Below are 27344 nucleotides of genomic sequence, written 5' to 3'. Positions count from 1 at the left end.
GCTCAGGGTCGCCCAGTCCCTAGGGCGCTAACCCGCTGAGGGACCGACGGAGAGTGGGGTCCACCACCGCGCAGAGGCGCACACTCGGCACCGGGGGGCGCCCTTCCCGGTTCGCGCGCTCCACCCCTTCGTCCCCCGCGCCATTAGTGCCACCAGACACGCCAACCGGCGGGGCAGCGCGGAGCGTCCTCTTTCTCCGCATCAGCGGAGGCTCTGCTGGCCCGCGCGCACCCCGCCGCGCGGGGCCCGGGGAGGAGGGAGAGCGCACGGAGCCCGCGCCTTCCGGAGGCGGGGACACTCTCGGAGCAGCCGCGCGGTGCGCCCAGAGCCTCAGGACAATGGGGCCGCGGCGGCTGCTGCTTGTCGCCGCGGGACTGAGCCTGTGCGGCCCCCTGCTCTCGGCCCGCACCCGAGGCCGCCAGCCAGGTGAGCGCTGCCCTGGGTTCTTCCCTGCCCACTCTCGGCCCCGCGGCCTCTCCTGGCTGGGGGCGGTCGGGAGGCGGAGGGCCACTGCCGGGGGACTAGCTGGGGACAGGGTGAGCCTGCTTCTAGAGGGGCTGTCCCCGACCGCATTCTCTTCCTCAGTTTCTTTCAGAAATCAAACAAGCGTTTGGGCTTAGTTCCGGATTCTCCCTAAGGAATATCCAAGCGGGTGTGCCCGTCCACCCTCCCCGCCTTGCGGCCTCTACTGATGCCCCTTTACATTTGGTTTTGGAGGGTGCGCCAGCCTGCGAACAGAGGGTTGGAGACCGAGGAGGAGGGCGTCGGATTTTTCTGGGGAAGCCTGCGGTGCCTCTTTGTACTTGTCATTGTTCCTTCCAGGTCCACCCCCAAAATAGAGTCTTAACTTGCTCCACCAATAAACGTTCTGGTCTTTTCAGCACAGAGTGGAGACCCGCTTCTGCTGAAGTTTTGTTTTGTTGGAATTGTTTTTCCTGCACATTTTACAAGCGGGGAAGGTGTTGTAGAGAAAAGCTCAGTCCCTTGGCACATTTAGTAGAAAATCATACCCTCAGCCCCTGGCCCCTGGCCTTGTGTATTGGAGGAGCTCATGATGGGGGATGTTGGCTGCTGAAAGGCTAGCACAGGGCGGAGGTGGTGACTGGGAGGCAGGTTGGTTTGTTACCTAGAACCCAGTCCGCACAGTGAGTAGAGAAAAGAGATGCCTCCTCAAATGACCCAGCTCAATCAGACGCGGTGGAATTTCAGTATTTCCGTTTCTGATCTGCTTCTAGGTGGAGGTTGCTCACTAGAATACATTTACCACCAGTAGTGTATTTTTAAGTATCTGGCTACTTAACCAAATAAATGTATTTTCCATCCTCTCTCCCCCTTAAAAAAGCAGGGCAGAGAAGTTATTTTAGCCTGTAAAGACACTAGTTATAAAGTGAGGGGGGAAGTGTTTTAATGTCTTTATAGCAATAGTGCTTTATAAGCTGTGAGCCACTTCTCTTCATACAGAAACAGATTCTAGCTAGTGCTTGTTATCTGTGAAAGGTTGTGTACTCTATGGTTTTCACACTGGAAATAGTGTAGATGAAGCAAAATTAAGAGGTGGCATCATTTTCTTTGCTCTTCTTTACTCAGGGTAGTTTTGAGGTGATGCTTTTAGAAAAAGTTAAGAGTCCCAGGCACAAGCCCAAACTTTTGCAGCAACTAGCTGGCTTGCCTGTGGTAACATCAGTATGGCCTCCTGGAGTGTTTGTGGAAAGAGTGAGATCTGAACGTTTGAGTATGGTGATAAGTGATGATGCCAGCGCACTTTGTAATTTTATTTTGGGACAAGCTCTTAAGAATACAAGTTTTTGCTGGAGATTTGGATGGTGGGATGGAGAACAGGTTTATACAAATGCTGCATCCACCTTAATCACCTTTGCTCATGGTGGAAGATGTCTTGTTGGTGAGTGCAGTGAAGGTCACTGTTCCTGCCACGCCTCTTGCTTTCTCATCAGCTCAGCTGGCCTGTGCTAAGGTACATAGTGCTGGCGTAGACAGAGGATAACCGGACACATGTTGCCTAAGTTATCTACACTGGATTCTGGAACCACTTTGGGAGGAGAAGAAAGGAAGATGAGAGAAGAAAAGGAATGCATGTTAAGTGCCATATTCTGTGTTAGACTTTGGGCCAGGAGGCATTTTTACTTCAAGTTATCTCATTTTACCATCTCAAAACACACTGTTAGGTGGTGTTTGTCCTCACTTGCCAATTCTAAAACTAAGGCTCAGAAACTGTGCTAAAGTGGAGGAGCAGGCCCTGGGTGCGAACAATAAATGGGGCCTTTTCTTTAGAGCGTTTGAAATCACTAATTACTTTAAAAAATAAATCTGCTTTTTATTATCACTGTACACTAGCAGTTCTAAACAATATCTGTCCTAACCAGCTCCATGTGGTTATGAGGGTCTGTGAGACCCCACCCATAGGAAACCCCTCCGGGGCTGGCTCTGCCCACCAGTCTGACCCTTGCTGAAGCACTGTCTAGATTTTTCCCCACTCCTTTTAACATTTCCTGCACTGTAACTCTGTGGGTCAGCCATCTCTCTGGCTAAGATTACAAATTGCCATTTATCACCATGGAGCCTAGAGCAAATGTTCACTCAGCATGCATTTACAGAGAATTTCTTAAGTTCATTAACCAGTTTACATTCCCTTGTCCAGGCAATTTGAGAGATGACATGCTTTATCAAAAGAGATCAGTGTCCAAGAGGTGATGTTTACTAATTTATAAGGACCTGGAGGGGGAAGGGTTCAAGAATAACTGATGGTGACTGTAGCAGAGGGGATTGGGTGAGAGACTCCAGGTACCGCCCTCTTGTCCACAGGGTCAAACCCAATTTCTTAGCCCAGAGTGAATTCACCCTCCCTTTGTAGCATGTGTCCCCAGCCTGTGCTCAGCCTCTCCTATTACATCACCTGTTACATCACCTGCACTTCACCCAGCCCCCCTTTCTGGTTTCTCCCCCAAGAGCTATGCTTTCTCTGGCTTCTGTCCCCCTGCCACTCCTTCTAGCTAGAATGCTCTCCCCACACCCCACATGTTCACATTTAATTAGAAACAGCTGCCTTCCATCAAGAACCTATTACAGCCAACACCCTGCTTAGGTACATTACATATCTGATCTTATTTATTTCTCATGAAAACTCTTTGAACACGTGTCATCCGCATTCTACATGTAAAGAAATGGAGACCCAAAATGGTTAAGTCACAAGTTTGGTTAAAAGTGGAACCAGGATTTAACCACAGGCCTTCTTTCCTAAGTGCAAGCTTTTTCTACCACCCCCTATAGATAGGAAGCTTTCCAGAATGGAAGCCCCTCTTGCAGTAGAGAAGTAATTTCATTGTGCTTCCCAGTCACCTATAGAAGGCAAAGTCTGTGCCCCACTGACTTGATAGCCCAGACCTGGCACATGGAGATATTTAGTAAACATTTGTCATGAATTGTAGTATCCTGCCAGTTGCTTTAGAAAACAGATGATTTTTTAAGAGGCTATAAATAGATCCCTATCATAAATATGCAAATTAACTGGCTGTTACTGAGAGACTGGTCTTAAGCCCAAACAAAAGACACATAACTGGGTAGTGACTGTTCTATGTAGACCAGAAACCTCTGTAAGTAAATTTTGAATCAGCATGTAATTTTCTACTCCAATATTATCTAAATTCTTCCTTCCCTCCCTCCTTCCCTTTTTTCCTTCCTTCTTCCTCTCATTCATTCATTCATTCATTCATTCCTTAGTGATTTGGGCTTTATTTTTTGTAGACATTAAGATAGTAGGTGTTCTCCTAAATTTTCATGTCATCTCTGCTGATGGCCTTTCTACCCCCTCTATCTTCCCAATTCAGCATCTCTCAATTCTTTATGTCTAAAAGGAGCAAGCAGGCCTGACCTGTGGTGGCGCAGTGGATAAAGCGTCGACCTGGAAATGCTGAGGTCGCCAGTTCGAAACCCTGGGCTTGCCTGGTCAAGGCACATATGGGAGTTGATGCTTCATGCTCCTCCTCCATTCTCTCTCTCTCTCTCCCTCTCTCTCTCTAATAAAAATGTATAAATAAAATCTAAAAAATAAAAAAAAATAAAAGGAGCAAGCAGTGTGTTGTGCATCTGAACTTGCAGTTTCTCAGCAGCTCTGAATTTGCTCCTTTCCCAAAGTACTTATGGTTAGTCTCCTTCCCTCTGCCCCTTCCCTCCTCCCTCAGTTAGCTTACCTTTGTCCCTGTTATCCTCACAACATGGAACTCAGTTCCCTTGAGGCAGTGGAGTCACCGGGACCCTGGTTTCTAATCTTCCTATTCTCCTCATTTTGGAGACATATTCCTCTTTCCCCTTGAAACTCTTTCTCTCTTTTCCTTCCTCCCTCCCTCCCTCCGTCCCTCCCTCCCTTCCTCCCTTCCTTCCTCTCCCTCTCTCTCTCCTTCCTCCCTTCCTCCCTATCTCCCTCCCTCCCTTCCCTTCCCTTCCCTTCCATTCCCTTCCCTTCCCTTCTTCTTTCTTCTTTTATTTTTTAAAATGAGGTAAATTTTACATAGCATAAAATAAAAAACATTAGCCCTAGCAGGTTGGCTCAATGGTAGAGCGTCGGCCTGGCGTGCAGGAGTCCCAGGTTCAATTCCCGGCCAGGGCACACAGGAGAAGCGCGCATCTGCTTCTCCATCCCTCCCCCTCTCCTTCCTCTCTGCCTCTCTCTTCCCCTCCTGCAGCCGAGGCTCCATTGGAGCAAAGTTGGCCTGGGTGCTGAGGATGGCTCTGTGGCCTCTGCCTCAGGCGCTAGAGTGGCTCTGGTTGCAACAGAGCGACGCACCAGATGGGCAGAGCATCGCCCCCTGGTGGGCATGCGGGGTGGATCCCGGTCGGGCGCATGCGGGAGTCTGTCTGACTGCCTCCCCATTTCCAACTTCAGAAAAATACAAAAAAAAAATTTTTTTTTAAATTTTTTCTTTTTATTGAACTGTTGGGCAAATGAGTTTGTAAAATTTGTGTTTTTTGAGTTTGCTCACTTTTATTGTTAAAAAGGGCACTGGGCAGGTCTGTGATGTTGCAAATTACCTTCCTGCTTGGGAAGGGCCATTGTTTTGCTAATGTTTGCTGGAGGAGAGGTTTTCTTGCCAGAAAGTTTTGAAAAGGAGAGGCAGAAAGAAGCCATGTTGTCAGGGAGAGGGAGAAGCCATGTTTTTCAGGGACAACAGAGAGAATGCAGAGTGCTGAAGAAGAAGCCAGTTTGTGCAGAGAGAGAAGGTGTGCAGATGGGGAACCAGAGCTGAGGGGCTTTGTGAGCTCCACTGAGACTGGTGGGGCCTTTGATTCTAGGAGGAACCGGAGAAGATTCTCCTGGTTGTGGAACCAGAGAATGTGCCAGTGGTTTTGGGAGCCCTGCCTGTTTGCTTGTCGGCCAGTGTGAGACTTTAATAAATGAATGGCCCACCATTTTTTGGCTCCACCGTTTCTTTACCGTCTGTCCAAATTCAGTGAGAACCTGCATGTGCATGGCCACAATGGCGGCAACTACTGGCCATACATGAACTTATTGGGATTAGTTTTAAAGTATACAAATTAGTGGTATTTAGTACATTTGCAATGTTGTGCAACTCTGTCTAGTTCTAATACATTTTCATCACTGCAGAAGGAAATCCTGTGCCAGTCAAGCACTCAGTCCTCATTTTCCCTCTCCCTAGCAACCACTCATCTGCTTTCATCTCTGTGAGTTTTCCTGTGCTCCACATTTTATATGAATGGAATCATACAGCACGTGGCCTTTCATGTCTGGGGAATGGCCCTCTAACTAGTTTTCGTGCATGCCTGGGCCGCCCCTCTGCTCCAGGATACTCTAAAAAATTCCCTAAAAGAGTCATTAGGAACCACGGCCTTGGTTTGTTTTTTACTATGATGCTATATCATAGTAAAAATAAAAATCTGCAGTTTCAACATTCAGAATTTTCTGTTTGTTTCTCTTTTTTGTACTTTTTCCTTTTTGCCCTCTCTTGCTTAGGCCTAGACTGTCAAAGTAAACAGCTTTCTATCAACTGAGATTATTTCTGGATTTGAGCTCCACTTCCACCAAATACCCTCTCCCACGTTTACCTTGTGATGGTGCTTGTAGAGACCCACTGAGGTTACACTCTTTCCCCTCTGTCCCAAAGCAGCCAGTGAAATATACTACCTAAAAAGTCAGCACAGGTCTTTATACATTCTTTATTTGCTTTTGAAAGAACCTGCCTTTTGAAATAACAGGAGTAGTCTGTAATTTGCACTTGAGAACAAGTTTTTTTTTACTTTAGGAAAGGACCCCATATAACCTATTTATATTTCAAGTTTGTGATGAATTAGAAGTCAGATATTAAATTATTGTGGAAGAAAAATAAATAATAAATAAATATTGTAGACGAGCGTTTTCCAGTATTTTCTTTTTGTGTAACCAACAGTAAGAATGGTAAGAAATACATTTATTTGTTGTGACACAGTAATTGTGTGTGTTCAGTAAATACACATGGACAATCACAATATATATAGAGATGTGAAACAAGAGTTTTACCAAAAAATACTAAAATTTACCATATTCTGATATTGTCTATTCTGTTTTTTTAAATTCTTGTTACAACCCTGTAAATTGATTTCATAACCACTGTGAAGTTTCTGTCATCATTTAAAACCTAGCACAGGGTGTATAATGAATTGTCCCCAGTTAGAAGAATTGAAGGCCTTGTTTGCTTGGAGAGAGAAGTTCTTTTTTCCAGGAAGTGTCATTAACGATTTTGTTTTGTTTTGTTTTGTTTTGTTTTATTGATTGATGTTAGAGAGAGAGAAAAGGTGGGTGGGGAGGGAAACATTGATTTATTTCACTTATTTATGCATTTATTGGTTGCTTCTTATATGTGCCCTGACCAGGGATTGAACCTGCAACCTTGGCATATCAGGAAGATGCTCTAACCAACTGTGCTACCCAGCCAGGGCAATGATTGTTTCTATCACATATAGAACCTTATTTGTTTGAGTTCGGGTTTATAAACTGCAGTAGGACTTGGGCGGGGTTGGAGATAGAAACCACTTGGCATCAGGAGGAAGTGGTGATTCTGATAGGTTTTACTGTGAATTAGTTTTCATTTTAGTCCAATGCCGTAGAGAGTAGAAAGCAGCAGTCCCAGGACAGTGAGCTCAGGGCTTGTAACTTTTGGTGAGCACAGGTCTGGAGGAATGTGGAGTCAGAGTAGTTCCTAGAAAGGCCAGATAGTGTCCTGGCCTTCAGGAGGCTCCAGGGGCCTCAGGAGGCTCCGGGCCAGCCCCACACTTCTCTTACGTCATCTTTGCGCCTGCTCTGGCCTTGGGTATTGGCCTTTACAGTTTTCCTTTTTTTTTTTTTTTTGTGGGTTGCTTTTTTTTTTTTTTTTTTTTTTTTTGAGAGAGTCAGAGAGAGGTACAGATAGGGACAGACAGGCAGGAAGGGAGAGAGATAAGCATCAATTCCTGTTGCGGCACCTTAGTCATTCATTGATTGCTTTCTCATATGTGCCTTGACCCGGGGACTACAGTAGAGCGAGTGACCCCTTGCTCAAGCCAGTGACCATGAGGTCATCTTTATGATCCCATGCTCAAGCCAGAAACCCTGTGCTCAAGCTGAAGAGCCCACACGCAAGCTGATGACCTCAGGTTTTCGAACGTGAGTCCTCTGCGTCCCAGTCCAATGCTCTATCCACTGCACCACTGCCTGGTCAGGCTTCCTTTGTCTTGACTTTACATTTCCCTGAAACTCTCCTTTTCCAGTTTCCTCCTAGGTTTGCTTTCTGGTGCTTCCAGCTGAGCAGGATGTGGGATGGGAAGGGTGGCAGCTTCTGAGACCCACAGCCTCTTAACTCTTCTCTTTAGTGTTTAACCTCTTCTGCTTTCAATTCTGGTTTTTCTACTCCAGAGATTTTTATTCACTTACTGCTTTTGCTTTTGTTCTGTCTTCAACAATATTTTAAAGATTTGTTTTTCCATTTTGTCCTTGAATGTCCTCTCTACTACATCTGTCCTGTCTACGAGGGTTGAACTGTTAGTGTGTTGTTGGGGGGCAGCCAAGGTCAGCAGGACTCCTGAATTCCCAAGCAATAGCTACAGGCATCATCAGCTTAAGTTACACATTCACAGGGCCATGTACTCCTTGCTGAGTTGAAAGAATGGGCAGGTTCATTTGTTTGGTGAAATACTTTAAAAAATAGTACTTTTGCCTGACCAGGCGGTGGTGCAGTGGATAGAGCATCGGTCTGGGAAACAGAGGACCCAGGCTCAAAACCCTAAGGTGCTGGCTTGAGCTTGGGCTCATCCGGCTTGAGCACAGGGTCGCTGGCTTGAGCATGGAACCATAGACATGACCCTGTGGTTGCTAGCTTGAGCCCAAAGTTTGCTGGCTTTGAAACCCAAGGTCACTGGCTTACGCCCAAGGTTGCTGGCTTGAGCAAGGGGTTGCTGGCTGGAGCATGGGATCATAAGACATGACCCCATGGTTGCTGGCTTGAGTCCAAAGGTCACTGGCTTAAAGCCCAAGGTCACTGGCTTGAGCCCAAGGTCGCTGGCTTGAGCAAGAGATCACTGGCCTGGCTGGAGCCCCCCTCCCCCAGTCAAGGCACATATGAGAAAGCAATTAATGAACAACTAAGGTGCCACAACAAAGAATTAATGCTTCTCATCTCTCTCCCTTCCTGTCTGTCTGTCCCTATCTGTCTGTCTCTTACTAAAAAAAAAAAAAAAAAAAAAATAGGTACTCTTTTAGGAGGTCCTGAATTTACAATTTTTTTTTGTTTATATTTTGTTTTTAAAGACAGAATGGTGTGGTGTGGATCAAAGGGCATGAACTTTGGAGCCAGGCAGATCTATGTTCAAATCAGTCTCCTTCACATAGTAGCTTTGGATGTGTGTGACTTTGGATTAGTTACTTAGCCTTTCTTCACCTCCATGTGTCCACAAAATGAAGGTTATAATGCTTATCTAAAAATGTTAGAGTTAGCCTGACCAGTGGTGGCACAGTAGATAGAGCATCAACCTGGGATGTTGAAACCCAAATGTCACTGGCTTGAGTGTGGGCTCATCTGCCTTGAGTGCAGCCTTGCTAGCTTGAACATAAGATCAAAGACATGATCCCATGGTCACTGACTAGAGACCCCTGGTCAAGGCATGGAGAAGCAATCAATGAACAACTAAAGTTCTGCAACTACAGGTTGATACTTCTCATCTCTCTCCCTGTGTCTGCTTCTCTCTCTCTCTCTCTCTCTCTCTCTCTCGTGCGCTTTTCCCTTCCTCCCTCCCTCCCTCTCTCCTTCCTTTCTTCCTTCCTTTTCTCCCCCTTCTTCCCTCTCCCCTTTTCCTTCTCCTCCCCTCTCCTCTCCCCTCTCCCCTCTCCTCCACTCCCTTCTTCTCTCATTTTTAGATCTTAACATTACTCAGTGGATTCAGGTATTGTCAGCTTGATCCAGCCAAAAGTTCCTACCACCTTTTCACCTAACAGTTTTAGCAGCCACTGATGATCATTGAACTAAATTCATTATTTCACTAAGAGCTTCAGAATAATGCTTTTCTAAACCTGTTACTGCATCTGTGTTTATGAACTGGAAGTATTTTATAAAAAACTTTCACTGACTATTTGGGTTCTCTGAAATATTGTTTAGATAGGAAAGATAAGATAAGTGCTTGAATCTGTCTTTATTTACCGATTTTTGGACTAGGTTCTCTACTTTCCTCCAAAGGTAATCAAAAAGGTTTTAGTTTTGAGTACCATTATGAACTTGTGGATCTCAAAACATTTGACAAGTTTCAATGTTTCAATGCATTTCCATCATTATTCTGTTGATGATCAACTGTTGCATCTTGGCCAGTGGGAACCCCATCAGAGTGACTCCAGAGTCTTTATGACCTGATCCTAGTACTCTTTTAGGATGTTCAAGGCTCATCTTGTATATTTCCTCCTCCAGATTTAGAACCAACCATTTCTTTAAGAAGCACTGTAACATCCTAGGAGACAGGTCACAGCAGACCCAAAGTGAATTTTATAAGTTTTATTGCAGACCTGCACAGGGACTGCAGGCAACCCATGCAAGGGAGCACTGCAGCCCCCCAAACCTGCGCAGGGACTGCAGGTAACCCACACAGGGGAACACTGCAGCCCCCCAAACCTGCGCAGGGACTGCAGGCAACCCACGCCTCCGAAGAGACTGGAGCACTGCAGCCAACCAAACCTGCGCAGCCAACAAACTGCGCAGGGACTGCAGCCCCCCAAACCTGCACAGGGACTGCAGCTCTGAGCTTCTAAAATGGCTCCTTTTTATAGGGTGGCTGTCTAGGATGAGCAAGCATCATACAGAAGCTGATGTGGCTGTCAATTATTGGCTAGGGAGGTCATGCGCAGTTACGGGGGGGGGGGTATTACTCAGTGGAGAATTTCAAACATAAACTTCTGATAAGGGTCTCTGACTCAATGCAGGATGTTGCTGAACTCTTTGTTCTCAGCGTCACAGGGACCTTGTACACTCTTGGCAGCCCCAGCATGTCAGTACTCCCTGAATCTAACATTCCCCCATCTCTTTTGGGCATAAATCAAATCCTTGATTCTTCATCAGTGGGGAGAATGGTATAAGGCTGGGGCTCATGAGAATTTTCTACTTTAGCTGTAGCTATTAGCTAATTAGGTCAGGAGTCCTCCCTAGTATGTGCTGGCACGCTGATAGTGTGCCCTTAGTACTACAAGCTTTACGGACTAATTTCTTTCTGCCTTGCATTTTTCTTCTCTGTACTAACTTCTTACAACTTGCACAAACCTTCTGCAACTTACACAAACCTTCTGCAACTTACACAAACCTTCTGCAACTTACACAAACCTTCTGCAACTTACATAAACCTTCAACTTTTATGCACTTTCTTATCCAGGAATAACTGGCCTTCATAACAACTTGCTTTTCCTTTTCTTTTCAAAAGTACCTCTACACCTTATACCTTCTATTATCAAAACCATACAATTCCTTTCTAGTCAAAACTCTTGATTTTTAAAAACCTTAACCTTCAGCAAAGACTAAGTTAGTACTAAGTAATCCTCTTTTAAAGATTGCTTTTTGGAGGTGTCCTTTTCATAAGTAGCCTATTGGACACATGACCAATATTCACAGATTATTCTATAGTGGTAGCTATGAGCACATACATAACTTTCATTTACCTTATAGCTTCTCTCTCAGCCAAGGGACTTACACCCCCTTTCTGTATGACTCATAGCAGTGCATGCATCAAACCTTAAGATGACTTACTTGGCTTTCCTTTACCTAAGTTTCCCTCCCTCCCCAAAGTCTCCACGCGTGGACCAGTTAACTTCTGGTTTGTGGCTGAAGCAGGGCATGCGGTCCTTCTCAGGGTCAGCTTACAAGGGTTGGCGAGGTCAGTCTTCGCTGTCCACAAAGGTGTCTCTGCTGGGACTGCAAGCTTCAGCCGGCTGCGGTAGACCCAGGTGGGTATGCCTTCTACCTTGGCAGTAGTGGGAGTGGTCAGGTTCATGGTGTCTGGACCCGTCTAGGTGGGAGTCAGTCCTTGGGTGATGTACTGCTAGAAGTGCCTCTTGGACAGTCTTTGAACACTTTGCTGAGTAACCTATAAAACCTGTAAGTACTTAGGGAAAGGGTATTACATTTCTACACTTTGCAGTTAAGAGTTTAAGTCCTAGTGACCACTGCTTCTAGCTGGAATTAGCAGCAGGACCCCGCCTATAATAGGCATGGGGCATTGAGATAAGAGAAATAAAGGAGACACTAAACATAAAGCAATAAAACCAGACTGTCAATACCCACAGTAGAGATCTTTGAGGGATAAATAAAACTTAAATATTCAAGCAAGGCATAGTAGATGGCCCTTGTGTTATTAGCTTATCTGCTACTTGGAAGAAATACCTTAGGCTCCTGAACGATGTCCTTAGGCCTTCAGTGGCAATTCCCAGCACGCTGGGCAAGGTCAGGTCACAGGTAGCTGGAGCAGGGCTAGAAGAGACTGAACCCTCCCTCCATGGAGCAAGGGGGCAGCTTACCTTCTTATGTCCCTCTTTCCACAGCACAGACGTGTCCCTTGATGGGGCCGGGAAGCCTGGCAGGCTTCAGTTCAATGACCTTTCTTTCCACTCTGGAGCAGGGCCTTGATGAAAGCCCCTTAGGGCGCTGGAGCCAAAAGTTGGTATTTCCTGACTTCTTTTGGGCCTTATTTGCCTTTTCTGTTATTTCCTTGGTCGTTATAGACCTTAAAAGCCATGCTCAGAAGATCTCACTGAGGGGCTTGACTAAGAGAACAAAATTGGGAATCCTGTATTTAAAGAACCCTAAGGCAGTGGGTTTAGAAGGGGCCTATTCCCTAAATCTTCTCCTCGGGTCTGGCTCCAGATAGGAGGTGGGGATTCCCCGGAGCCAAAGCAGAGGAGGGCAGGGGCTGTAGCAAGGTGATGATAACCTCTAGCTTACTGCACTGTTATCTTTTGCCTGACTAAGCAGTGGCTCAGCCCTTGAGCCGGTGCCCAAGGGGGAGGGGCAAGTGCCTGAAACTGTGAGGGGAGCCTGCCGCTTCTCCTGCAGCCAGCTGCAGCCTGGCTGCCTTTTCTTTCTCTACCTCTGCTGCTATACTGGGCTGCATACTGACTGTGTCACCTGCCTGCAGGTGGGTGCTGGTGATAGTACGCTAGATTCTCTATGTTTTCTTTTTTTTTTTTTTTTAATTTTTTATTATTTTTTTATTTATTCATTTTAGAGAGGAGAGGGAGAGAGAGAGAGGAGAGACAGAGAGAGAGAAGGGGAGAGGAGCAGGAAGCATCAACTCCCATATGTGCCTTGACCAGGCAAGCCCAGGGTTTCAAACCAGTGACCTCAGCATTTCCAGGTCGATGCTTTATCCACTGCGCCACCACAGGTCAGGCTTTTTTTTTTTTAATTTTTTATTATTTTTTTATTTATTCATTTTAGAGAGGAGAGGGAGAGAGAGAGAGGAGAGACAGAGAGAGAGAAGGGGAGAGGAGCAGGAAGCATCTCTATGTTTTCTATGGGTCTAACAATCCTTGGTTTGGCCAGTCTGCTCTTAACTTGGCCATTCTACTAGCAGACAAACAAACCAAATATGCACTCAAAACAAACAAAACTTCTAAACCAAAACCAAAGGGAGAAGGCAGTGTCCTGCGTTCTCCGACCAACCGGGTGAGGAGAAATCAGGTGGCGTCCCGCCTGCTCCACTACACCCTTTTCTAACCAGAGCTCTGTTTCCAAATATTCAAAGAGGAAGCTTATTCAAAGAGGAAGCTTCCTTACCAAACAGTCTCAAGACTCCAAATGTTTCAAATCAGCCAAATTCAGTTTCCAAACGGCAACTGCCGGAGGCTGGCCAGCTACCAATGTCTGCTGCAGCCCACTCCATGAGGAGGGGTCTTACACGGCCAATCTCGCTGGGGCCTCCATCTGTAACATCCTAGGAGACAGGCCACAGCAGACCCAAAGTGAATTTTATAAGTTTTATTGCAGACCTGCACAGGGACTGCAGGTAACCCACACAGGGGAACACTGCAGCCCCCCAAACCTGCACAGGGACTGCAGGCAACCCACTCCTCCAAAGAGACTGGGGCACTGCAGCCCCCCCCCAAACCTGCGCAGGGACTGCAGGCAACCCACACCTCCGAAGAGACTGGAGCACTGCAGCCAACCAAACCTGCGCAGCCAACAAACTGCGCAGGGACTGCAGCCCCCCAAACCTGCACAGGGACTGCAGCTCCGAGCTTCTAAAATGGCTCCTTTTTATAGGGTGGCTGTCTAGGATGAGCAAGCATCATACAGAAGCTGATGTGGCTGTCAATTATTGGCTAGGGAGGTCGTGCGCAGTTACGGGGGGGGGGGGTATTACTCAGTGGAGAATTTCAAACATAAACTTCTGATAAGGGTCTCTGACTCAATGCAGGATGTTGCTGAACTCTTTGTTCTCAGCGTCACAGGGACCTTGTACACTCTTGGCAGCCCCAGCATGTCAGTACTCCCTGAATCTAATAAGCACCAGTTCTTTTCATTGGAAAATGGTGTATGTTTGCATCTGAGGCGGTGGGGTATTTCAATAATGCTGATGTTTTCCCCCAATGGAGCTAGTATGTTTCTGTTTTTTGTTTCACCATCTTCTTTTTTATTTCACTTAACCCTTTGAGTAGTGTGAAATTCATGTACGTCCTCATGCCTCCTGACCACCCAGAGTATGATCGTACAAAAAATTTTATTTTAAAAATATGTAAGGCAACATTGAATAAAGGCAAATGTATGTTCTTCTTGTTTCCATAAATTGGTTATCAAAAAAACATGATTTTAAGTTAATAAAACTGGAACTGGAACTAATTTCATTTTTTGGAAAAAAAACCACTCCTGGGGGTCAGCGAGCATGAAAAAAACTCACTACTCAAAGGTTAGGCTTGTAGTGTTCATTGACTCAGAAGTACAGGGTACAGTTGTCCTGCTCTGTGTGAGAACTTGGGCAAGGTCCTCAACTTCTGCTTCGTGAATTCCCAGGCAGCCTACTTGGCAGAGCTCGGAGTCAGAACAAGGCTTGTGTGTCCTGAGAACCTGGGATGGTATCAGTCCATGGGGCCACGAAGATGGTATCAGTCCATGGGACCACAAAGAGCACCTAGTCACCCCTCTGCTTTCAGGCCAGATCTTATCAAAGTCAGAGAAAGCATTGCTGTGCTTACTAATTGTTTCAAATCTCCAGTTAGATAGTCCATCTTTAACCTGTTTAGCAATATGGTATATTCAATAACAAAACTTGTACTCTAGAGTCATTTAGAAAAACCTAAAATAAGTGAAATTTAGCAAGAAGTATGAGAATTGGACCCAAACTGCTTTTTTTGTGTGAAACCATAGCTTAAAAACAAAACACAGATAAACTACAGGAGCTTTTGGCACACTGACAGGCAATCTTTTCTTGACCTTTTTTTTTTTTTTTTTTGTATTTTTCTGAAGCTGGAAATGGGGAGAGACAGTCAGACAGACTCTCACATGCGCCCGACCGGGATCCACCCGGCACGCCCACCAGGGGGCGACGCTCTGCCCACCAGGGGGCGACGCTCTGCCCACCAGGGGGCGATGCTCTGCCCCTTCGGGGCATCGCTCTGCCATGACCAGAGCCACTCTAGCGCCTGGGGCAGAGGTCAAGGAGCCATCCCCAGCGCCCGGGCCATCTTTGCTCCAATGGAGCCTTGGCTGCGGGAGGGGAAGAGAAAGACAGAGAGGAAGGAGGGGGGTGGGGGTGGAGAAGCAAATGGGCGCTTCTCCTATGTGCCCTGGTCGGGAATCGAACCTGGGTCCCCTGCACGCCAGGCTGACGCTCTACCGCTGAGCCAACCGGCCAGGGCTTTTCTTGAACTTTAAGCTGTGCTTGGACTAGAAAAAAAGTGAGACACACAAACCTGAATTTCAGCCTGAGGGTCTTGAGCAACAGCTAATTGGCTATATCGAGCCTCCTGAAATGGGTTTTGTTCTTTTTTTTTTTTTTTTTTTTTTGATGCTTGTACATACTTAAACAACAAAAGATTTTGCTGACATTCTTTAATTCCACAGAAGCCTTCAGAACATCAATCCCATAGTGTTTAGAAAAGGTGACATGTAGGCAATAATATTTAATCAACAGATTATGTATTCTTACTGGGCTCCAGCCCAGTAATTTCATGTTTCAGTGTGTATTAATGATTTTGTCATAAACACCATAGTACCCAAGATGGCCGAGCCAGGGAAGGAATTTTTGACAACAAATACTTATTGCCAAAGTACTAAATATAGAGTAAAGCCTAATGAGTGTTTTATTTCCAGACCAAGTGATAGTACCTAAAGAGCTTAGTTATGAGTATTAAGTAGTTCTTAAATTTATCACTGCTATAGATTGTGTCTTGATTCATGTGTGTGGGCATGTGTGAACACGCAAGCACTGTTTTCTTTTTATTTACCCTCCAGGTGTGACACAAGTCCTTAATCTGGTCAGACTGACAAAAACTGCAGAGGAGAATTGTGTTATTTTAAGGTTCTTCTGGGTCAGCATTTTAAGAACACTTATCTTTGTGGTACTAAAATGAGAGAACCCATTTATTTTTTTCTTTCAGCTCCCATACATTCGTTATGACCTTGAGGGCAGCCTCCCATTCCATGGGGGCTGTCAGTACCAGTGTCAGACCTCCATGTGACTGGGTCAAGATGCACACAGAAAAAGTTAGGTGCATCATAAAGGAAAGAAAGCGATACTTCTGGAAAAGCTGTGAATTTCAAATTTGATTTCCAGTTCTGATTGCTGGGATGATATACTTCACAACCTGGTCATTTCCCTTATCATACTGAAACACTAAACATTGCTAAACAGGATAAAAGAGCAGCCTAGATTCCAATTTAAAATAATTGAGACTGCCTAACCAGTGGTGGCACAGTGGATAGAACATCAGCATGGAACACTGAGTTCTCAAGTTTGAAACCCTGAGGTTGTTGGCTTGAGTGCAAGCTCATTGACTTGAGTATAGGCTCGCTGGCTTGGGTGTGGACTTACTGGTTTGAGCGCAGGATAGACATGATCCAAGATCTCTGAATTGAGCCCAGAGGTTGCTGGAGTAAAGCCCAAGGTCACTAGATTGAGCCCCCCAGTCAAGGCACATACAAGAAGCAATTAATGAACAATGAAAGTAAAGTAACTATGAGTTGATGCTTATCACTTTTTCTCCCCCCATCCTTTCTTGTCTCTCTCTCAAAAATTAATTAATCAATTAAAATAATTGAAAATGAGCAAATAATTGAGTCTAAAAGCAACCTACATTCAAGTGAGTGGGGAAAGATAATAATTCCTTACATTAATTACTTTTTATAGTTTACAAAGTTATGCATGTCCTATTTCAGATTTGTAGGCTAGATGAGTATTAGAATCATTTTCATGTTTCTGAGACTGAGTTCAGAACAGTTAAGTGACTCCTAAAAGAGCCAATGTGAAAATGAAAATCTGATTAAAAGCTAATTTAAGGAGCATTTACCATAGAGTGTTGGGCCAAGCACAAAAGTTGCCGGTTCGATCCTGTCTGGGCACATACAAGAACAGATTTGTTGCTATCTCTCTCTTTTTTCTTCCTTTTTCTCTCTCTAAAATCAATAAATTTAAAAATATATATTTTTAATGGAGAAAGAAAAAAGGAGCACTTACCATGTACAGGGTGCTTGGTGATTCAGAGATTAGTAGGAAGTTTCTTACCCTTGAGAAGTAATCAGGACATATGTGTATCAGCGGCTCATCATTTCTCCTTCCCTGCGACATCTCCTGCCAGGAGACCCGCTGACCCTCAGCGCCCACTCGTGACCTTGCTGGTGTGGCTGATGACGTCAGCCCTCACTGCTAGGCGACCCGCTGACCCTCAGCGCCCACTCGTGACCTTGCTGGTGTGGCTGATGACGTCAGCCCCTCACTGCCAGGCTCTGTGCTGCTGCGGCTCTCAGCTGGCTTTACTCTTTATTTTGGAAATAGATACCGGTTTATTACATTTTCTGGTTCTATAATTTTTATTGATTTATGTATTTCTTTCTTGATATATTCTTCTTTTTTGTTCATTTCAAGGAAATATTTTTTTTCATTAAGCATAGTTGCAATACATTTTTAAAAATTCTTATTTGCCAATTTCAACATCTGGGTCATCTTGGGATTGGTTTGCATGAATTATCTTTTTTTCTAAGAATGGCTTACACTCTGCCTGACTGGTGGTAGCTCAGTGGATAGAGTGGTGTTTCCCAACGTGGGGCCCATGCCCCACAGGGGGGCAATTTGAAAATGGACTCGACACGACTTTAACTCTTTCGCCCCCGGCCATTTAAATGCAATGCTAGATATCCGTGCCAAATTTAACAAAAAATGCAATTCTTAAATAATTGCAGTAAATAATTATTAAGTATAATTTCATTTGACGAGACCAAAATATCAACTGGGTGATTGGCGTCGTCAAGTAAACTTCGTCCTGGGTTCACCGTGGAGCGTGCCATCTGCGGCGGGGAACCCCGGATGTTTTAAAAACTAGCTAAACAACGCAGTTATTCTCACCTAATTGGCCCATCGCAACTTCTGTAGTGTTTCACATCATTCAGTTGGTGTTAATTTGAAATAAGTGTCAGTCAAAACTGTTGTAAAAGCTCATTGATTTAATAAATATACATATATATATTGTATAGATATAATTGGTAAGTATTTGATTTTATTTTTATCAATATTAAACTCTTTATTAAGTACTTCTTGCATCGGGGCTAGAAAGCACTACTATTTTATAAATATTATTGGGGCTCTAATAGTGCATGCATGACAATTTTAATTTTAGAAGCATAACTTTCCAGAAAATTTTGTCAAGTGGAAAAAATATAGATACCTTTTGATTTGCGGTGGTAGTGTAGTAAATGTGTTATATACATTTAAATAAATATGAATTTTTAGTATACGTTTACTCTATGTCACATTGAATATATTTTAACACATATTTTAATATTAGTTTTTAATTGATCTTATTTTTATTATAGCCCATAGTAAAATGAGTGGTGCAAGCAAGAAAAAAACTCGTCAATATTCGGAGGAATATTTAAAATTTGGGTTCATACCCGCTTTTCACAATGAGTGGATTCCTTTTTGTCTTTTATGCCAGCAATGCTTGACCAACGAATCAATGAAACGAGTTCGTCTTGAGTTGCATTTGAAGGCGAAACATAATGCTCATATTAATTCAGACTTGAGTTACTTTAAAACTTTAAAGAAAAATTTTGAAAAAAGAACAACATTAAAGTCTCTATTTACTGCTCATACTTCAACTAATAATCGTGTTCTTGAGGCTAGTTATCAAATTTCTTTATTCATTGCTAAAACTGGAGAAAATCACACTATAGGAGAGAATTTAATAAAACCGTCAATATCAGCATTTCTTAAAACGGTTCTTGAAAAAGATGACAAAGATGTAAAAGCTATGCCACTCAGTAATAATTCTGTTAGCAGAAGAATAGACGAAATAAGTGAGGATATTGAAAAACAACTTATTGAAAAGCTGAAAACAAGAAAATTCTCCTTGCAAATGGATGAATCAACTTTGAGAGACAGTGAGGCAGTATTGATAACTTACATAAGATATATTGATAAAGGACATTTTGCTGAAGAAATGTTGTTCTGTAAAAGATTAGAAAGCACCACTACCTCCAAAGATATATATAATAAGCTAAAAAACTACTTAGATGTCAATGATATACCAATGAAAAATGTGACATCTTGTGCTGCAGCTGGTGCTCCCAATATGATGGGCAAGAAAAATGGCTGCTTAAAATTGATGAAAGATGCGAATCCAGAAATGATTCTTGTGCATTGTGTTACTCATAGGGAAAACTCGGTAGCTAAAAACATCTCGCCTGTTCTGAATGAAGTATTACATACAGTAATAAAGTGTGTTAATGCTATTAAAGCTAGTGCCAAATGTGAGCGTCTTTTCAAGCTATTTTGTGAAGAACAAAATGAAGACCATGTGAGACTTTTACTTCATACTGAAGTAAGATGGCTATCTAAAGGAAACTGTTTGAAAAGATTTATGGAACTGTTTGATACTCTTAGTGATTTTTTAAGCGACAAACCTGAAATGAAGTATCTGTTAACAATAGATGGTAAAGCATTTGTGAGTTATTTAGCCGATATCTTTGAAAAACTAAATATATTAAAGAAGCAACTTCAAGGAACAAATAAAACTCTTGTCGATGCAAAAGCAAAGATATTTGGTTTCATTACCAATATTGAGTTATGTCAGAAACATATTAACAACAAAAACTTTAAACAGTTTCATTGGCTCCAAAAATGTGAAGTAACTGATACCGCTTTACTTGTTATTGTCAATCATTTGAATATTCTATCGGCTGATTTAAAAGAAAGATTTTCTGATTTAAAACAAATTGATTTCCCAACATGGATGATGCAGCCAATGTTAGTGGATTTGTCTGATATATCAAATATGCAGTATCAAGAAGAACTCGCAGAATTGCAAAATGATGAGTCAGTTAAAGCTTTATTTAATATCAAAGGAGCGATGGCATGGCTTTGTGAGGAAACAGAAATCAAATACCCAAATTCAACCAAATGTGCAAGAAAACTATTGCTACCGTTTCCATCTTCATTTTTAGCTGAATGTGGATTTAGTGCTGTAAATGATTTACTGGTAAAAAAAAGAAATCGGCTGGATATAACACAACGTGGAGACTTGAGACTAAAGCTAACCAAATTGGAACCTAATATAAAATCTCTGTGCAGCAAGCATCAAGCGCAAGGATCACACTAAATTAAAATAATAAATTAATATAGAAAAATCTGTATTAAAATTATTTGGAATTTAAATTTCTGTTTTTCATTATATGTTTTGAAATTTTACTTACTGTGTTTTGTTAACAATTTCATAGTGATTTCTTCCTAGAACCTATCATTTATGTTTATTAAATGAACAAATCAATTTTTTAATGTTAAAAATTATGTATGTTACATGGGGGGGACATAAAAATTTTAGAAAGGTTAAGGTGGGGCATGGCACAAAAAAGGTTGGGAAACACTGGGATAGAGCATCAACCTGGGATGCTGAGGTCCCAGGTTCAAAACCCCTAGGTCATCAGCTTGAGCACAGGCTCATCCATCTTGAATGCGGGCTCACCAGCTTGAGTGCAGGGTTGCTGGCTTGAGCATGGGATCAACATTATCCCATAGTTTCTGGCTTAAGCCCAAAAGGTCGCTGGCTTGAAGCCCAGGGACTCTGGTTTGAGTAAGGGGTCACTGGCTCAACTGGAGCCACCCCAGTCAAGACACATATGAGAAAGCAATCAATGAGCAATTAAAGTACCACAACAACGAGGTGATACTTCTCATCTCTCTCCCTTCCTGCCTCTTTTGTGCATGTACTATAAAAAAAAAAAGAATGGGTCATACTTTCTAATTTTTTTTATATCGAATGGTTTTAGATTGTGTTCTGGACACTGTCATACTGTAAAGACCCTTAAAGAATTTTGGTGTTTTTACTTTTGCAGACAATTAATGTGGTTGGACTCAAACTGCAGACTCTTCGTGAGCAAAAAGCTCTTTCTTACTAGCACCTAACTTCTCTTATCTTTAGCAGAGCTGCTTTGCATCTTGCCTACACATGCATGATTCAAGAGTCATCCAAAGCTTGAGGCAGAAATTATATTGGAATTTAGGGTTCCCCCTCTCTGGGATGCGCTTTTCACTTTTCAGGGTCTGAGGTTGCCCTAAACACTGTCCTTTTGTTCTTCAGGCCAGAAAGATTGTGGGCTTCCTCCCTGAGCCTTAGCCATCCTTTATGTCACTGACTACCTTTTCTCAAGCTGAAAGCCAGTGAAAACAAGAAACTCGCCTGGTGCCGTCCTTTTTTCAAGATTCATTATTCCCCTTCCCAACACCACCCTGTGAGCATAAGTGTCTTCAGATCATTGATTTTGGGGAAGGAAGGGGTAATTTTATTCTAAGGGATGGTTTGGTCTGGTAGGACCTTGAAAAGCCATAGCAGAAGTAGAACTACATTTATAGCATTATGCGTCTGTGTAAGCTTTTGTCTATAGAAAGGTTCCGCTATTGAAAAATAAAACCAAAAGTTTGAAAATCCACTGTATTTATCCCATTTCCAGCCAGTTTTTTAATTCTCTAACATCATTAATAAGTGACCTTCAGGTCAAGCCTTTGTTGTGAACACCCCCAGTGATGGGGGGAGCTTGCTCATCTTCCTCTCTGGTCTCTCCCACAACTCAGCTTCCCAAGACCAACAAAAGCTCTATGTCCAACTCTCCATAATGGCAGAATTTTAGCAAAGCTCCTTGGAAAGAAAAGTTGGTTGAATTCCAGCAGCTAAGTGTTGCATATTTTTTTCTTTTGATGAACATGTCAAATGGATGATTTTGGTGAAAGAAGGTGAAGTATGCAATTGGTGAAGAAAAGTGTGTAATGGAGCTTTTTCCCCACTTCTGGTTGATACTCAAAAGAGGCTCTTTGGCCGGGCATGTGCCTTACCACATGTAGCATTCTGGAACCAAGCTGAGAAAGGCCATCAGCCGACCCTCTGCTACTCCACTGACCTGCTGAGGAAAGGGACAAGAAGATAACTAGGGGAGCTGTGGTTATATTAGAAGATAACCTGAGGGACTGTGGTTTGGGCCCAAATATGATGAGAGATTTGGGACCTTCTACTGTGTAGAACAACTAAAGATAGTAGAGGAAAACTACTGTCACATGGAAAACGGTCACAGGAACTGTAGCCCTTGGTCCTACTCTGAATTTGCCTGTTACTCCATAACATTAAGAAGTCTCCTCAGCTTTCTGTGCAGTTTTTCATTGGGAAGGATGGGTTTCAAGAGATACTGCAAACTAAATGGAGAAAATGTGGAAGTGAAGACATATAGAGATAAGAGAAGTCAGATAGCCTGGAAGTGGTTCATTTATACAGATGATAGCTAGTATAGTAAGTATAGTATATAGAAATCACTGCCTTTTCCCTTCATGTCAGATACTCAGCCATTCTGAGGTCTGCAGACCAGATCTCGAAAAGTATATCATTCACCTCTGTTCCTCTGAGGAGCAGTCTTAAAAATGTTTGTTTGTGTCAAAACATAGTGTATTTTTTATTGATTGATTTGAGAGAAAGAGAGAGACATTGATTTGTTGTTCTGCTTATTCATGCATTTATTTGTTGTTTCTTTTATGTGCTCTGATCAGGGATTGAACCCACAATCTTGGCGTATCAGAACAATGCTCTAACCAACTGAGCTTCTATGTTTGCCCAGCGCCGAAAACATAATTTATTTTTAGTTAGCTAGTTCTCTGATAAAGTATGTAATTCATTTGTGTATCACCTGTGTTTTACCACCCACTCTTCTAGTAAGACAATAAAAAGCAAGAGTAAAATGTACTCTCTGTTTCTTTTGCCTTTTTAATTCATTCTCTTTTAAAATTCTTGTATTTAAACTTTTTTTTTTTCAGAGTTAGAAACAACAAATGCTTCTGTGATCCGGTCATTTTATCTCAGGAATTCCAATGATAAATTTGAACCTTTCCCATTGGAGGACTATGATGAGAAAAATGAAAGTGTGTTAACTGGAGACAGATTAAGCTCCATCAATCACAGCAGTCCTCTTCAAAAACTACCACCTGTGTCCATCTCGAAAGATGCCTCAGGATATCTGACCAGTGCCTGGCTGACTCTCTTTATCCCTTCCATCTACACTGGTGTGTGTGTAATAAGCCTTCCTCTAAATGTCATGGCCATCATTGTGTTCATATTGAAAATGAAGATCAGGAAGCCTGCTGTAGTGTACATGTTGCACCTGGCCACAGCAGATGTGCTCTTCGTGTCTGTGCTCCCATTTAAGATCAGCTATTACTTTTCTGGAAGTGACTGGAGATTTGGGTCTGAAATGTGTCGCTTCGTCACTGCAGCGTTTTACTGTAACATGTATGCTTCCATAATGCTCATGACCGTCATCAGCATTGACCGGTTCCTGGCTGTGGTGTATCCCATCCAGTCCCTCTCCTGGCGTACTATGAAGAGGGCATCCTTCACTTGTCTAGTCATCTGGGCTGTGGCCATCGCAGGGGTGGTGCCTCTTCTCCTCAAGGAACAAACCACCCAGGTGCCGGGGCTCAACATAACCACCTGCCATGATGTGCTCAATGAAACCCTGCTTGAAGGCTATTATGCATATTACTTCTCCACCTTCTCTGCCATCTTCTTTTTTGTGCCATTGATCATTTCCACAGCCTGTTATGTGTCTATCATTCAGTGTCTTAGCTCTTCCACGGTACCCAACCGGAGCAAGAAGTCCCGGGCTTTGTTCTTATCTGTGGCTGTTTTCTGCATTTTCATCATTTGCTTTGGGCCTACAAACATCCTCTTGATTCTGCATTATGCGTTCCTTTCTCATAATCCCACCATAGAGGCTGCCTACTTTGCCTACCTCCTTTGTGTTTGTGTCAGCAGCATAAGCTGTTGTATTGATCCCTTGATTTACTATTATGCTTCCTCTGAGTGCCAGAGGTTTCTCTATAGTATCTTATGCTGCAAAGAAAGTTCTGATCCCAGCAGCTGTAACAGCAGCGGTCAATTGATGGCAAGTAAAATAGATACCTGCTCTGGTAACCTGAATAACAGTGTGTACAAAAAGCTGTTAGCTTAGAAAAAGGGACTACTGGAGGATTACAAAGAAAAAGTAAGGAAAAAGCAAAGAACCTGAGGATTCTAGTAGTCCCTGCCAAAAAGTATTAATTTACCATCTTAAACAACAACGGGATGATTTCCATGCCTCCTTCTTAGGAGAACCATTAAGGGTATTTGTTAGTTACAGAAAAAGATAATATGAATAGAAAACAATGTTATTCCAAGACAGTATTGCCAATGCTACAATAATAACAATGTCATTTTTTGATATATTTAGGTGACTTATATATATATGTGTACACACGCTTATATCAGTGGCAATGCAGTATAGACCAGGCACTTTGAAATCCTCTTTTTTTCCTCAAGAGATTATAAAAATTAAACTCTGATTCTCTGATTTAATATGCAATATTTAGGTTGATGGAGTTTAGCCCTGAACATTTGAAGATGTCCATCAATAGTGAAGGATTCTGTGGTTTGGACTTATACAGCTTTTGCAAATAACTTTATTTTGAAATTGTTTACAGCTTTAAATTATTGAGAGATAAGAGTACTATCTGTGCATAGAAAAAGTTTTACTGCTTTTATTTTAAACATATCAAAGTTTAAATTCTTTAAATTTTGGAGACATGATATGGGTGTCATTTTTGATGTTTCACACGCTCTATTATGTAAACCAAGAATGAGCATAGGTCCCACTAGTGACTTGAGGTTGGCTTTCAAAGTAACCTGCCCCTGGATGGAGGACTCTAAAGAGTAGATATAAGGCAGGATTCATTCAGACACCCTCCAGCTGAGCCTCCCAGAGAGTGCAGGGATCAGGACCAGCAGCACACTTTCTCTCCTGGGGTTTTCTCAAGGGTTGGGTATGAATGAGTCGTATTCATTAGATGTTGTCAGAGTAGGATGTACTATCCCAGGAGACTGTGAATAAAATACAAAGACTCTCTGCCCATTCAATTGAAGAACAGAGATAGAAGGCAGCTTCATTTCTAGCAGTTATCCTGCAAGGTTAACTCAGTTGGAAACACCACGGAGCAAACGTGAATACACCTTTTATGTGCTCTGCTGGGTTCCTGGCACAGAGTTGAAGAGGGCAGACTGGACCCTGCCTTTAAGAAGACTAGGACACAGACTGTGATGCATGTATAAAAGTATGTCATTATATAAAGAAGTGTTTTTAGCCAGATGTCACCAAACAAGTTTCAGGTAGCTTGACAGCTGAAAAACTTTGAACATTTGGATTATTGCTTCCTGTGGTTGTAACTTGAAATTTAAAACACAATACAATAGAGGAAGTGTATTTTGACAAATAAGTCACATTAATTGGTCACTGTTTATTTACAAATGTTTTCAATAAATTACTTAAACCAGATTTTTAAAAAAGAATTTTATGTCATTCTGATTAGAAATAACATAAGAGAATTAAATTGACTTTGAATTCTATCATATTGTATTTTTCCATTCACTTTTCTTAATAGCTAATGAGATGATTTTAAAAGCATTTTTTTAACCCCATGATGAGTGTCCAGTGCAAAAAGTTCTTATGGATTTGACAAAATAGTTTGAAAATTAGGTTGAAAGGTATCTTTTTTCCATATGAAAAGAATATTGGCATCTTAAACAAAAAATGGAAAGTTTCGCCTGACCAGGTGGTGGCACAGTGGATGGAGCATCGGATTGGGGTGTGGAGGACCCAGGTTCGAGACCCTGAGGTCGCCAGCTTGAGCGCGGGCTCATCTGGTTTGAGCAAAAAGCTTACCAGCTTGAACCCAAGGTCGCTCACTTGAGCAAGGGGTTACTCCGTCTGCTGTAACCCCACGGTCAAGGAACATATGAGAAAGCAATCAATGAACAACTAAAGTGCCACACTTTAAAAACTGATGATTGATGCTTCTCATCTCTCTCCGTTCCTGTCTGTCTCTATCTATCCCTCTCTCTGACTCTCTTTGTCTCTGTAAAAAAAAAAAAAAAAGGAAAGTTTCAAGGCCTACCTATGTAAAAGAACAAGCAATATCCAAATGCCGCAGGATAATTTACATTAAAGTGTGTATTGAAAATAGAAGCTAATATTGATTTTATTAATTTAGTTGCTATCTTCATTTTATCCAGCTCAGTAGAGATTGACTGTCATTGTTTATTCAGCCTGTATGTATATATTAAAATACCTCTGACATACTATGACCATCATTTCTATATTATCAGTCTGTACTTAAAGTATTATGTCATTGTTTTTATGTTCTCTCTTTTTAAAAAAAAATGTATGTAACCTATATTAATAAACATGAAAGTTTGCATAGTACCTGTTTGAAAAAAAATTTTATTGTCTCTTTCAGGGCCCTGACAGGAAGGCCAGTCTAAAGGTTTAATTGAAGAGCATTTAATGAAGAGATAATTTGCAGAGGTGGGGACAGGCTTAAGGTAAATGACGTGAGATACTGTCCTGAAGCACCTCAAAGACTAGCAATTAGGGAAGCTGTTACCACCTCAGGATCGAAAATGTAGAGGAGGGAATATGCTGATCTTCATTCTCTGATTTTTCACTGGTGCCCCCCATTGCTCCAGATCTTAATCCACACCCAGAGGTCAAGAGAACCTGGGTGACATAGTTCATAAAGATCAGTTTCTAGGCCCTGGCCAGTTGGCTCAGTTGTGGAGGGTTGACTTGGCGTGTGGAAGTTCCAGGTTTAATTTCCAGTCAGGGAACACAGGAGAAGTGACCATCTGCTTCTCACTCCTGTTTCTCTCTCTCTTCTCTTCCCACAGCCATGGCTCAGTTGAGTGGAGCATGTCAGCCCAGGGCACTGAGGATGGCTCTAAGGAGTTGTAGCCTCAGGGCTAAAAATAGCTTGATTGCTAGCGGCCCTAGATGGGCAGAGCATCGGCCCCAGACAGAGGTTGCCAGGTGGATCCCGGTCAGGCACATGCAAGAATCTGCCTCTGTATCTCCCCTACTCTCACTTAAAAAAAAAATCAGCTTCTTGGAGCATGGAGAAGGAATGGAGGTGGGGGAGCACAGTTTCTATCAAAGGCATTGGGTGATTAACTCTCTGTGTCCTTTTTTATTTAAATCCCTTCTTAGGAAAAATTGAGATTCTATCACGGGGAATATGTTCAGATTCTTAGGTTACAGGCACAGAGAAGAGAGTCTGCAGTCAGAGGC

The 27344-nt window shown here is 42.8% G+C and overlaps 1 protein-coding gene and 1 long non-coding RNA gene across 2 annotated transcripts; one reads left to right on the top strand and one right to left on the bottom strand.

Moving 5' to 3' along the window:
• Positions 1-26203, top strand: F2R (coagulation factor II thrombin receptor). Its single transcript, XM_066381737.1, has 2 exons — positions 1-426; positions 23008-26203. Exons 1-2 carry the CDS (start codon positions 339-341, stop codon positions 24198-24200), a joined length of 1281 nt encoding a protein of 426 aa, XP_066237834.1. The 5' UTR covers positions 1-338; the 3' UTR covers positions 24201-26203.
• On the bottom strand, positions 10370-11303 carry LOC136404462 (uncharacterized). The gene is made up of 3 exons (XR_010751254.1): positions 11274-11303; positions 10839-11170; positions 10370-10798 (listed from the first exon to the last, which is right to left on the bottom strand). It is a non-coding gene; the product is annotated as an uncharacterized lncRNA (long non-coding RNA).
• Positions 26204-27344: the final 1141 nt, after the last annotated feature.

Source organism: Saccopteryx leptura, chromosome 4, assembly GCF_036850995.1.
Source record: "Saccopteryx leptura isolate mSacLep1 chromosome 4, mSacLep1_pri_phased_curated, whole genome shotgun sequence".
Classification (NCBI taxonomy): domain Eukaryota; kingdom Metazoa; phylum Chordata; class Mammalia; order Chiroptera; family Emballonuridae; genus Saccopteryx; species Saccopteryx leptura.
This window is presented reverse-complemented; position numbering and strand designations above follow the sequence as displayed.

Coding starts and splice junctions, on each gene's coding strand:
- F2R (XM_066381737.1), top strand. CDS start 339: ATGGGGCCGCGGCGGCTGCTGCTTGTCGCCGCGGGACTGAGCCTGTGC. Junction 427..23,007: donor CACCCGAGGCCGCCAGCCAG/GTGAGCGCTGCC, acceptor TTTTTTTTTCAG/AGTTAGAAACAACAAATGCT.